Source organism: Nyctereutes procyonoides, unplaced genomic scaffold (genome assembly GCF_905146905.1).
Source record: "Nyctereutes procyonoides isolate TBG_1078 unplaced genomic scaffold, NYPRO_anot_genome, whole genome shotgun sequence".
Taxonomy (NCBI): domain Eukaryota; kingdom Metazoa; phylum Chordata; class Mammalia; order Carnivora; family Canidae; genus Nyctereutes; species Nyctereutes procyonoides.
Window position 1 is genome coordinate 3,810,889 of NW_026575159.1, and position 14,506 is coordinate 3,825,394.

General features: G+C 36.5%; 1 protein-coding gene across 1 annotated transcript in view; it reads right to left on the reverse strand.

The window, feature by feature from the left end:
* RSPO2 (R-spondin 2) overlaps positions 1–14,506 on the reverse strand; it is a 145,121-nt gene that overhangs the window by 64,168 nt on the left and 66,447 nt on the right. The window contains exon 3 of the mRNA XM_055314213.1: positions 6,062–6,250. Within this exon, the coding sequence (XP_055170188.1) occupies positions 6,062–6,250 (189 nt within the window). The remainder of the gene's footprint in view (positions 1–6,061; positions 6,251–14,506) is intronic.

A 14,506-nucleotide genomic window follows, 5' to 3' on the forward strand; every position in this document is an offset into this window, starting at 1 on the left:
TCCTTTCCAACGGTGTCAATTAAAAGTAAGGACCTACCCCTTACCCCACTCAAAAAAGCTATTCTAAAGCTTAACAAGTAAGTGTTTTGTGATTTTATTTTCTCCAAGAGAAGCAGCATGATATAGTTAAAGAAACATAGCTAAGTGAAATAAATCAGAGAAAGGCAAATAGTGCATGATAGCACTTATTTGTGGAATCTAAAAAAAGAGAAAAGAAAAACTCAGGGGTGGGGGTGGGGGGGATCAGATTTGTGGTTACCAGAGGCTGAAGGCAGGGTGAAAGGGAATTGAATGAAGGTAGTCAAAAAGGTACAAACCTCCAGCTGTAAGATATGTAAGTATCAGGGATGGAAGGTACAACATGTGGAATATAATTAATACTGCTTCTTGGTACATTTGAAGAATGTTGAGAGTAAATACCAAGGATCTCAGCACATCTCATTTCTTTTGTTTTTTTGTATTTACATGAGATGACAGATGTTAACTAAATTCGGCAATCCCTTCACAAAATACATAAGTAAAATTGTGCTATACATCTGAAATACACACCCTGCCATATGTCAATTAGATCCCAATAAAACTGGGTTTAAAAACAAACAAAAAGACACACATGTGTTAGAATTAGAATCTCCGATCTCATCCTTGGCTCCGCTTCATATGTATGTCCTTGGGTAGGTTTCTGAATCTCTCTGAACTTGTCTTTTCAATCGTAAAATGTAAACATTTACCTACACATCCTCACATATAGCTCACAGTTGTCCAGATTTGATTAAAAACATTTTAAACACTCCTGTTAATTTTAAATACCTAGACCTTTTTCCAAATGCATCATTAAACTTCATGATCCAGAAATGGCAGACATTTCTAAGAGCACTCAAATTTGACATGTAGTAATTCTTTAAAAACACCTAAACACTGGTCTTGGAATTCACAAATTAAGGGATGGTTATATTTAATTGTGAGTTTTCTTACATGTTCAAAATTACTAGTTTTTAAATCTGTATCAGCTCAAAACATGTCAACATTCTCTTAGCCTAAAACATTCTTATGAAGTGCCAAAACAAGGCAGAATCATAAAATATAGAATAGCTAAAAACAAAAGTAGCAAATTCCCTGGATTCTGAACTTATTTAATTGTTTACAAATTATTTTTGAAAATACACTGTCTCTGGCAACAAAAGGACATGTATTATTTTCTTATACATAAATAGTGAACTAGTTTCTCTTCCTGTCACTTCAGCACATTTCTAATCCTCCTCCTGGCAAATGAATAAAACAAAACCTTGACTGATAGTAGCTAAGATGATACTTTATAGGTTACTGAGTGAACAAGCATTCTGTCCAAGGCTACTATGGGTAGCCTTGGGTCCTATGCCCTCCTGTCTTTTCAGTGATCTTATTTCCTCAATTGTCCCCCTTTTTCTCCACCTCATCCAGCTCTTTCCCAGTCAAGTCTCCTTCCATCTTTATACACATACACGCACAAAGATCTCCTAATCCAAGAGCCTTGTTGCTATCATTAGATATTTTTCAACCAGTGTAGCAATGAAGGAATAGAGGACTATCTATAATCATGATGGCTGCTTGCCTAAATCTCCATGTGCTTCCTCAAACCACAGCAGTCAGGATAGTGCTCCAACAGTAACAATAAACTACTCCCATTAAGGTCAACAGTTTTATTGTTTAAACAACTCACCTTTGATATTGACCACTTGCTACTTTTCAAGCCTTCCTACTTCTTTCTTCTAGGACATCAGTCTGTGGTTTTCTATTTTCCTGGTGATTCCCTCCACAGGCTGTCCTTTGCTTGCTGCTAAATTGTCAACATTCTTCAGGCTTTAAACCCCAGGGCTCACCCCTTTACCCCCCTCAGCTGATATCCTCTTTTTCCTGCCAATGATTAAGATTAGAGCTCCCTTGAGAGCTTTGAACGCTTACATCTAACTGTTCGTTAGGTACTTTCCCCAGGACATGTCATACCACCTTGAACTCAACATGTCCCAAATGAACCATTCTCTACGATAATGGCCTTCCTCACCAGGACATATGCTATTCCTCCTATATTCTGTACCTAAATAAATTTTACTGCCTAGCTCCCAAGCCAAAATCATAAGAGTAATCTCAATTTTTCTCTTCACCTTTAGCCAAATTATCAAGTCCTCTTGATTCTTCCTCAATATCTCTCTCCATGTACGTGTTTCCACTATGACTACCTTCATTCATTCATTCAATAAATATTTGTTGAGCCCCTCTGTGTGTCAGATATTGTTCTGCATATCGTGAGCCTAAAGGTAACAGACCAAAATCCCTTTCCTCCCTCTTGGAGCTTACAGTCTAATGGAAGAGGTAATAAGTAAAACATAAGCAAAATATACAGTACGTTAGTTACCCATAGTGTTAAGGAAAGAAGGGAGGGAAGGAGGGATAGGGGAGCAGGGTAGGAAAGGAAGGAGGGATAAAGAGGGAAGAAAGGAAATATTGGGATAAAGAAACTTAACATTTAAGACAGATTAGCCCGGGAAGGTCTGATGAGGAAACAGCCATTCTTGAGCACCTGGTGGGTTCAGTTAGTTAAGTATCAAGCCTTCTAGCTCAGGTCATTATCCCATAGTCCTGGGATGGAGCCTTGAATTAGGCTCCCTGCTCAGTGTGGAGTCTACTTCTCCCTCTCCTCCTCCCCACCCCCTGGATCCTGCTCTTGCACACACACACTCTCTCAGTGCCAAGTAAATCTTAAAAAAAAAAAAAAAAAAAAAAGGCTGGAAAAAAATGTTTGGTTTATCTTAAGAAAATAAATCAGACAAATGTATAAAACTACATGTGTGTATGTGAGAGACTATGAGGATATTCTTCATTTAACTATTTATATTAATGAAAAACTAAAAACGAAGTTTAATAGGTAATGAAATATACTAGGATATATCCACTCAATGGGATGTATGCAGCCATATTTAATGACATTAACAAAATGTTCATAATCCTTTAAATTAAAACAAGTCACAAAACAGAACAAGGATACATTTTAAGGGGAGAAAGACATAAACATGCATAAAAACAAAAGGTTGAGAATAGAAGCCAAAATGTTAACTTTTGTTATCTTTGGGTGTTTTTTTTTTTATTTTTGCTTTTGCCTTTTAAGGCCTATGTGCTTTCTAGGCTTTCTACAAGAAATATTTATAACAATTTTAACAAAGGAATAAAGTGTTTTCATATGAATGAGTTTATCAATAAATGCGAAAAAATAGGAGAAAAATATCACCTAACAGAATCAGAGACTATGGCAGTTCTTAGTGTCCATTAGTGTATATATTTTTCATAGTATGCTTCAAATGGTTAATGAATTGGATTTTGCCAGCAAGTCTGATTTTATAAGCTCCATACCGTATGTACCAACAAGCCAACCCTAGCCAACACTTCATAGAGCAAGTCTTCCTTCAGAAGGAGGATATTTGTTTTACAGCTGAAATCTTACTCTAGTAATTAGAAAACAGATGAGCACGTTTCATTTCTAGGAATTTTTATAAAGCTACTGTTGCTTGAAGTATATTTTTCCCCTCTATGATAGAGCAATAATCACCTATGTAAACAAAATGTGGATAGGATTTCAACTTCTAAATATGTGACAGCTTTTCCAATATAACTCCACCTCCTCACCTCTGAACAGAATACAAACAACAATGGAATATATGCAAAGTATGGGGGATAAAGCAAATAATCAGTATGAAAGAACCATAGCCATCCAAAGTCCCATAATGAAAAATTAAATAATTTTCCACTTTCACTTTGATTCACAGGAGTCTTAATAAGCCCTTGCCACTTATATAAGTAATGATTTCCTCTAAGTCAGTAAACTGTAACATCGATTGCATTCACTTACTATAAGTATATCCATAGCAAACCTGTTCTCACATGTAAATTCCCTTTCCAAGGCTGATTTACAGTCACTGCTCTCCTTTCTAAGAGGTAAACTCAGCCAAAATGTGCTTGTTAACCCTTGCCTGGATGTATCTCCAACGACGACCCTTTGAAATGCTATGGAGTATTGCTGAGGTAGCTGTCCAAACCAATTTGCCTGGGACAGTCCTGGTTTACACTAGTGTCCCTGCATAGTTATTAAAAGATTTGTCAATTCCTAGGGCTGAGTGACACATTACAGAGCCAGCCGACTGTCTATAAACAGGATGTATAATGCTAGGCCTAGAACTTGGAATAACTGCCAGGAGCCACCTAATTTTATCTTCCTTGTGCGTGGATATGCACCAAATATTCATGGACTCCGATCCCGCACAACCCCTCCCCAACCAGTTAGTCTAAAGCAATCTAAATAGGAATCCATTTCAAGGTAAACCTATCCATCCATGGAAGTTTAAAAAAAAAAAAAAAGCTATGGGAGACATTTACTAGGATAGCCCCCAAATCACACAACTTAACAAGGTACATCCTTGCAAAAATTAACCAGCCTGTTGATACACGTTTGGATTAATGATTACATAGGCAGAACTCCCAATAAACTTATGAACAAAAGTAGGTCTGAATTTCCTCTGAGCCTATCTATTTCTATCTCTGCTAATGGCAAAATTATTCACCTTGCAACCTTAGGATCAAATTTGATTCTCTCTTTTCACTCTCTGAAATTAGTTACTAAGTCCCATTGATTCGTTTTTTTAAAGTTCTGGAATTCATTATCCACTAACCTTTCATCAGAACAGATTTCTAACTTGCAGTTGTTACAGGAGCCTTCCTCTACTTTCTATCCTCCAATTTATCTCCCCACTGCTGCTACAATCATCCAGAACAAAACAACCTCCCCAGGCCTCCTCTGCTCAAAACCTGCAGGTAATATCCCAGACTAGTTGGCCTGGTACTCAAGATCTTTATCAGTTCTCCATTCCAACCACTCTTCCTACTAAGCACATATGACTCAACGGTTCTCATTCAGGGATAGTAATGCTCCACGAGGAGGGTTTGATAAAGTTTGGGGACATTCTTACTCATCACAGTGATTCATGGGCACAAAGGACATTCGTCGACAGGGACTGAGAATACTAAGTGTTCAGCAATGTAGATTAAGTTGCCTTGCCAAAATACCAATAGCATCCCAGATGAGACTTGTTGTTCCCAACCACATTATTTTTAGACATGTGTGGCTCCTTCTTTCTAGAATCTATTAGTTCTTTCTCCTTCCAAAATAATATTGACCTTAGATGATTCCATTCAAACTCTCCTCTTATCTAAAGACCTTGACTGATTTCATAGTCATATACACAGTAGTAATGGGAGAAACTTATTACCGTAACGTACTGCTTGCCTGCTGACACAGTTTAGTGTACTGAATTAAGATTAAACTTCTTACCCATTTGTCATTTCACTCCATGTTATTTTTTCCTTATCCCCTCTATGCCCTAACATTTAAGCCCCTTAAATAAAGGGATGTTTCTGTGACATCTCACTTTTTTTAAACTCCAACTTCTGCTTACCTAGAAGTTGAGAATCATTCTATAAGTGATTTTTGGAATAAAAATCATTCCTGCATGCCTATGTACAGAATGCCAGTCCTTAGTAACTTTTTTGTAGTTGTTAAACTTAGAACTCAGAATACTCTAAGGTAAACTAAATATTTTAGTTATATCTTATCAGCAACGGTGCTTTACAGAACCTTAAATGTATTAGATTATAGATTAGACCAAACAAGGAATTACAAACTCAGATAAAAAAGGCAAAAGAAGCCATAGACACTGTAGTAGAGAGAATGTTACCAAGATATTTAAATTCCTTGGGGATTTTGAGGGTGGGGGGTGCTAAGTATGCTTTACAAAGATCTGCTAACAAGCTGTGTTTGAGATGATTGTTATGCAAATACTTAAATAATCTTTAAAAAATAGTGTGTGTGCAATATACTTCTAGACAAAAGATAAGTGTCTTTATCCTACCCACTCAAGTTTAAGCTTAGGCTATTTCTGTAGCATATTAAAAGTAAACCGTTTTTTCAGCCCAAATTTTCAACTTAGCTCCCCCCTAAGTTGCATCAACAGTAAATAGTATATAAAAGTCAACTGCTCACTTGCACATCTGTTCATATCTGGGGCTCGGTGTCCATAGTACCCAGATGGACAGGAATGCAGGCATTCTCCATACTGGCGCATGCCTTCTCTTCGAAGAAAGAAGAACAACTTCTGTTGACATCGGCTGCACCCATTGTCCTTTGAACAAGACAAACAACCCTTGCAAATGGGATTTGATACATAACTAGCTGTAAAAGAAAAACACAAAACACATGTTCAAACATAAATATGATCAAGATGTCTAGTCAATACAACATGGTGAGAAGACAGGTGTCTCTTGTCCTTCTCGAATCACATAGAAATGTGCTAAAAACATTCTCCCCCCTCCCCACCCCCCAAAAAAAAGATTAATTCACAACCAAACTTAGAAACAAAGGAAACTCAGGGTTAGAGCTGAAACTGAATGGCTCACAGAGATGTTAGACCAGAGAGGCAGGCCTCATGGGAGGGTCTTGAATCCAGGCCAAGAAATATGCATATGAAGACCAGACACATAGATCTCTTTATATAGACTGGAGTTGTGAGGGCTGTTTGGACGTAAAACAAGTACTAGAAGCCTTCACACCTCAATTTACCAGAGATGAGGATTTCAACCACAGATTAGGGCTATAGGGTAGGTGAGCACTGTAGAGAGAAAAATACAATCCATGAGCAACAAGAACCCCAAATCTGCAATACATCTAAGTATGGGATCCAAGTTCAAATTATCAGTGTAGAGTCAGTAAATCAAGAAGCTAACATTAAAAAAAAAATTGATCCATGAAAACCTACAAAGAAAAAAATATGAAACCACCCTTAAGAAATTTTCTACAATTCTGAGACCTGGAACTTGTATGGAAAGCCACCCTCACATCAAAACAAACCAACAACCTGGACCAGCAAACCTTTATGAGGAAGAATCACCAGTCTCAGAGATGCATCTCACACCTAAAGATTCAGTAATAACAGAACTATCTGAAAGTCTTTAAAATGATTACCTTCAGAATACTTGAAGAGATAAAAATTAAGATTAGAAGTCACAGGGGAAGAAGCAATAGCATATGACTGCATTATAAAATGAAAATTCTAAAATAAAAAAAAATCTATGGAAAAATAGAATAGTGTAAAAGAAAAATATTTAACCAGAAAAAAAAAATTAACCAGAAAACAAGTTTAAATAACTGTAGCACCAAACACAATAAAGATGAAAATGTGAAAAACGTAAAACGCCTGTAAAAAGAAAATGAAAAAGTTTTAATGCACAATCAGATGTTACAGAATTAAGAAATAGAGCATGAGTAAGACATAATATCCAAAGAGATTGTGACTAATCAGGTTCCAGATTGAAAGGGATGAATTCTTTAGATGAAAACTTCAGAGATCTGAGTAGATCAGTAAAAACAAGACTGCATCTGAACACAATGTATTTATAACGAAAGAATGAAGTCAAACCAGACAAACATAACCTAGAAAGGAATGTTTACCTCTAGGTAGACATTCAGGTATCTCATCAGCAATAATATACACTACCTTCAACCTGTTAAGGGAAAAGTATCAAACTATAACAACAATTCTATAAGCAATTAAATGATAGTTTAAGAATGACAGCAAAAGGGATGCTTGGGTGGCTCAACAGTTAAGTGTCTGCCTTCGACTCAGGGCATGATCCCGGAGTCCCAGGATCAAGTCCCACGTTGGGCTCCCCGCATGGAGCCTGCTTCTCCTTCTGCCTATGTCTCTGCCTCTCTCTCTCTCTCTCTCTCATGAATAAATAAAATCTTTAAAAAAAAAAAAAAGAATGAGCTCAAAATAAAGCGAAGGAATTTATTAATCACTCGCCAAAAGAATAAACTGTACATTGGAGAAATTAGAATGGAACTCAGAAGGAAGTAAAACGTAATAATCAATAGTGACCAAATCAACTAATATGTTGGTGTCTATGAAAACTATCAATTTTTAAGAAGTAATGATCAATTTCCACGGTTTAAAAATACATATTTTTAAAGGAGCTTATTTTTTAAAAGATTTTATTTATTTGACAGAGAGAGAGAGAGTGTGTGCACACAAGCAGGGGGAGTAGTAAGCAGAGGGATAGGGATAAGCAGGCTCCCTGTTGAGCAGCGAGCCCAAAGTGGGACTTGATGCCGGGCCCCCAAGGCCATGACCTGAGCTGAAGGCAGACACTTAACTGACTGAGCCACCCAGGTGCCCCAATAATACATACTCTATATTTAACAGTAGTAACATGAAAGACTTGAGGAGGGAAAGCAAAGTTAAAGCATTCAAAGTTTCTATATTTTGAATGAGGAAGACCAATATAAATTAAACCTCCTTAAGTTAAATGTACTTGTTAAAACTCTCAGTAGCAACCACAAAAACGGGAATAGTTAACTGCTAAACCAGTGACAACCACAGATGTAGTAAGTGTACAAAATAGGAGGTTACAACCTAAATGTCTGTGACCAGGAGAATGGATAAATTGTGGTGTATTTTAATGATAAAAAGAATTAGACGATGGACACATAACCAAACAGGAATGAACTTATATACACTATACTGAACAAAGGAAGCCAGACCAAAAAATGAAAATGTTCTGTATAATTCTATTTATATTGATGTCAAGGATACGATATGTGAAGCTAATCTGTGGTGACAGAAATTAGAACATGAAATGCCTTTGAGGGTTTGGGACTGACTGGAAAGGGGTGTGCAGGAACTTTTGGCAGGTGTATTTGTTTCCTAGGGCTGCCTTAACAAATTACCACAATGTGGTGGCTTATACACCAGGAATTCATTCTCTCAATTCTGTGGACTGAAGTCTGAAATCAAGATGTCCATAGGACCATGTTTCTTCTGAAGCCCCTAGGGAACTTGGTGGCCCCTCCTGGTGGCCCCAGATGTTCCTTGGCTTGTGGCAGCTTATCTCCCATTTGATTCCATCTTCTCTATGTATCTCTGTGTGTCCTTTCTGTCTCTCATAGAGACACGGTCTTTGTATAAGGGCCCACCTTAATCCAGTAGGATCTTCTATCTGTCCTTACCTTCATTTTATTTGCAAAGCCCCTATTTTCACATAAGGTCACATTCTGAGGCTCCAGGTGGACATGAATGAGAGCAGGGCTTGGGGGTGCAGACCCTATTTAACCCACTACAGGAGGCAATAGAAATGTTCTAACCTTGATTGGATATTGGCTACACAAGTGTAGGTATTTTCAAAACTGTCCATTTTTATAAGTAATGTGCATAATTTATAAGTAATTTGTATCAATTTTTAAAAAAATAAAACAGTGGATAGGAAGGCCATACACTAACTTCAGGGTAATGTAATTGTAATTACATCTCTTTCAAAGATTCTATACATTAAGTTAAATGCTCACCTATAGGATATTCTTTACTTTTATGAATTGTTCTTAAGTAACAATAATTCATTGGAGGGACAAAGTGGGAGACTACTAAGTGTTGAAATAGCATCTGAAAGTTGATATGTAAACTTTATAGGAGTGTGCTACATCTAATGATGAAAAGAGTAATTTAAGAGAAAAAAATACTGTTTCCAGCCCTGGTATAAAATTAAAATGGACATAATCTGACATCCCAACATAATTTCTGAAATGTGAAAAATTTAGTTATCCCTATACCAAGCAAGATTATAAATCTAACAGGATGCATTATTCATTCACTCATTCATTTTATCACACTCACTTCAGTTTATCAGGTTCACTCAGAAGAAGGAAGAGAAGGAAAACTCACCAATTATTGAAACTTTTAGTTTTAATGCCATATCCTATTTGCCCTACATAAAATTTTGCATATAAAATTAACATCAAGCCCTAGGTATTCAGACCAGCAGCTATACAACAAAGTACACTGGATACCATGCCCTTCCTTATAATCATCCAACACTTGAATATTTACAGCTACTTGTAGCAGATCTAACCAGGTTTTAGTTCCACAGGATGCTCTCCCTGCTTCTCCTGAATTACCACAGCCCTGACTTGATCTTATAGCTTCTCTTCTGGGGAGAACCCAAAACAGGAGTTTGGCTCCCTTTCCAAAAGGTAAAACAAAGAACTACCAAGTCAGTTAGAACCAGGAATCAGAACCAAGATTGCCCTTTGAAATGGCCATTAAGATTTGCTTCTTTCCACCTACCACCAGAATTTGTTCTATCAACTGTTCAACTGCTTGTATCTGCATACTGAATCCATTCCATGGACATTCTCTTGCTTGCAAAACTATTGATGCTTCCCACACAGTTTCTTATTTATTACCACATTTTCTAAAATCTGCAACTGGGGAGGAAAAAAGAATCAATACAGATGAAAAATTACTTCCTCAGAATTCCTAATAAAATTTTAGGAGACTACTTTCTAGACATGTATATGTGTATGTAACATAACTTGTATTTTCCATAACTGAACATGCTTGCCTTGTATCATAACTTGCTCAATTTCAGCCAAGTAGGGAACATCTCTTCATAGCAATGAAAAAGGCCAACATCACTCTCATTTATTTTTCAAAGTGTCAGTTCTAACTTCTGCCTCAATTTACCGCAATCACCCATTTAGTTATCCCCAAAAGTACTTTTTTTGGAAGACCACAACCAGTTTTCTAATCCTTAATTCAAGACCTCATTCTCCATTTCTGATCCTCACAACTCCTGTAACCTGGATCATTTCAGAAAGTTTTATTCCTCCTCTGGCTTCCATGATAATGTCTCCTCCTATACACTTAATCCTAATTCTCACTATTCTGATTTCCACTAATCCTCTCCTAACTCAGACCCTTATTACTTCTCACTAAGACCATTATAGTGCCCCAACCCCATACCCACCTCTTTTGCATTCTACACTCTATTGTTGATTTTCCTGCTTTTATGTTCATTATAGGTTTTCGGTTATACCTTATTCTGACACAGTAATATTGATTTATAAAGTCTTTTCACATAGCTAAATGAAAAGAAGTCTGTACTATTTACAATTTCTCCAGCTGCCTTCTAGAGGGATTCTATCCTGATATTATTATTTGTGTCCTGAGCAAGATGTAAGGAATAGGTAAGTTTCAAAAACTGGGATAGAGCTCAACCTTTCTGTTTAAGAAAGGGGTGAAAACTGGAGAGAGGGTAGGCAGGGGGCAAAAAGCTGGGTGAAAGGAACAGGACTGGAGTCCTCAGTAGCTGTATGATGGACAAAATGACTTTGGTGGGGGTGGTGCAGGGGAGCAGCAACTAGGGAAAACTCCTTTTTCATAAAGAACATTTTATGTTCTTAGACAACATAACCCACCTTAAGTACAAAGACACTATGGCATGATATTTGTAGAAGCAATCGATGACCCTTATGAAAGAGGAAGGCTATTGAACTAGGAGCAACCAGGAGACTAAGACCAGGGCTGAGGTTGTTGGCTGGAGCTACATCCAAGGGAGTCCCACACAGCAGAGCCGCCTGCAACATGTCTGGGAGCAGTGTGCTGGCTGCCTTCTGCTCTTCAATTTAACTATAGATTTGAAGAGGAATTATCTCAAGGTTATCCAAATCCCAAATTAGCTTTGCAAGTAAAGAGAGAATTTGGAAGATTTACATATGTAGCAGAATGGTTTTAAAAGGCTCTCTGTCATCACAAAACAAAAGTTGAAGCTATACTTACTTTTAGTTCAAAAGTTAAACCAAGAGCTCTTTATCACCATAAATCACACTCTATAGTAACAAGTATGGAGAAGAGAGAATTACAGAACTGAGACAATCAACATAAATTAAAGGCTTTTTGTTTTGTTTTTATGTATCAGAAGCTAACTTTCATCTTGACCACGAAGATTTTAGAGTCAACAAATTGTGCTCCACATTTTTTAAAAAAGATTTTCTTAAAATCATTAAAAGCTAGGCCTTATTTGCTTGAACCTTGACTGACAATGAAAATGAATCAGAGAATACTTATCTTAGTCCATATCGGATATCTTTATAACCCTACAAATGAGGAATTCTCTTAAAGCAGAAGTGATGAAAGCCACATCCAACCTAAGTGCTCTTCCCATCCCCCAATCTCCCTTAGCCATTAATAATGCTCAATACTGAAGCATTTTTTTTTGTAATTCAAAGCTTCATGTCCCAAACCTCAAATAGACTTTTAAGTTTAATTAACCACTGTCCAGTGTCAACTATCCTAGTGCTCTCTACATTGTAAATAACTTAATTCAACAACAAGTTCTTCGTCCATTATATGACTATACCAAGCTCAATATCTAAAGCCAGGCAAAAATAGACTTTTAGAGGACTACAGTAATTTATTTGGTCAGGATCTTAATAAGTTAAATGGCTCTGCCTATTGCTATGAGATTTAATTCAAGCATGCAGGTGAATAAACAGATCTTAATTCCCAGCTTTGATGACCATGTTTATTTGCTTTCTCTGTAAGCTTCAACTTTTCCAACTCTAAAGCCTGCTGAGATCCAGAGCCTCATCATTCCAACCAAAACACTTTTTCTAAATCTAGACCCACCCAAAATTCTAAAGATGAAATATATCACATAAAACATTAAAAAATCTTCAAAAAGGTGTCAGGCAGTAGTAATAATATTAATCTACACATATCTCCTTGACAGGGAAAGGAGTATGTGGGTATAGAAAACAAGCAAAATTGTCAAGCAGAACCCAGGTAAGAATACCAGTATTACTAACAAAAATATAGAGAGTGAAAAATAGCATAAATATTTAATTCCAGTTATTTGTGCTCCACTTAAATTGCAAAGTAAGTCTGGTCTCTTATGAATCCTAGTATTTTAAGTTTGATCTTTTGTTAAATTAAATCCAGTTACTCACATTTTATCCCATAGTGTCTTTTATGTAGGTGTTGAAGGCCCATCTGTTTCTAATATACTCCTAACACTTTTCAAAAGTGTTCCCCTGTTTCAGGATTTAGCCCTTGCCAAGCAAGAAGAAATCTAAATTCCTTCTTGGTGAAGGCATCCATTCCTGACAAAAGGTACAAGTTTCTAATTCTAAAATAACAGGACTGAACAATAGACTGTTGGCCTCTTAGCCTCACTCCATATTTGCTGGTTAAATAAGTGTTCAAAATATTTTTAAAGATAAACAATTACTATCAACTTCATTGATCATATTTAAGGCACCAGTAACAAGAAACCTGCCTACTGTATTCTATCTATACTAACCAAGTTGGGCACAGATCCTCCCACTAGAGTTTGGCCACACTAGTATAAAAATCCTTTGATCTCAACATGTACTACCAAACTCAAACTCAACTGAGCAATCAAGGTCATGAACTAAAGAACTACAAAAGATTTGACCAAAATGAAAAAATACTATCTTAGGATACTTAGTTTCACCCTAAATTGTGAATATTTATAGAACATAGCATCATGGAACACATAATCTGTGATGTAAAGGCAACATAGTTTAATATGCTAGATTATAATCATGCCCCAGAAAAAATTGGATGTTAAAAATTAACAATTGTTAATAAAGCTTAAACAGAGATAAGTTTCTAAAATGTCCACTTAACACGAATTTATTCTAGAAAAAAAATTGAGAAAAGGCAAACTTGGACCAAAAATCCCAAAATCCCACAATCTCTAGAATTAAACCATATTTCTCAAAATCTTTTTGACCTAAGTTCTTTAATAGATAATATTTAAGTAAAAGGCTTAAGAAATTTAGCTTCTCAAAGTAGTACTAGCTTTGATAAATCTATAATTTGCTAAAGATTTGATAATTATTTAATAATTAATAATTCCATTTTATCCACCTAAAATAGGACAATTAGAAATGAAAGACTCAATAGGATCTTATCTCTATAATTCATCAGAAAATAACATTTCTAAAAATTTATAAGACCCCCCCCCAATATGGAAATCATCTTTAGAGATGAATATTTTGATGACATTAAAAGTCTTAATTAGATGATCTTGCTTCTCTTAAAAAAGTATGTATCTCACTGTACAAAAATTCAAGGCTACCAGGATATTTTATTTTATTTTTTTTTAATTTTTTTTTTTATTTTTATTTATGATAGGCACACAGTGAGAGAGAGAGAGAGAGAGGCAGAGACACAGGCAGAGGGAGAAGCAGGCTCCATGCACCGGGAGCCTGACGTGGGATTCGATCCCGGGCCTCCAGGATCGCGCCCTGGGCCAAAGGCAGGCGCCAAACCGCTGCGCCACCCAGGGATCCCTACCAGGATATTTTAAAGTAAAGGAGAGAGAGAGGTAAATGGAGTCACAGATTTATATTAACAAAGTGCTAATAACTTGGGGGGAAAATGAAGATAATACCATGGTTATAGTCTCCTCATTACTCACCAGTACCGGTGCCACTTGAGCCATAATCCTCATAGATTCGCACCTCAGAAGCATATTTACCACCACAGTTAACTGTGGCCATAGTGTGGTTTGCCGAGTGGGAATTTTTTTTCTTTTTTTCTTTTTTTAAACATAGAGCAAGGAAGCAGAG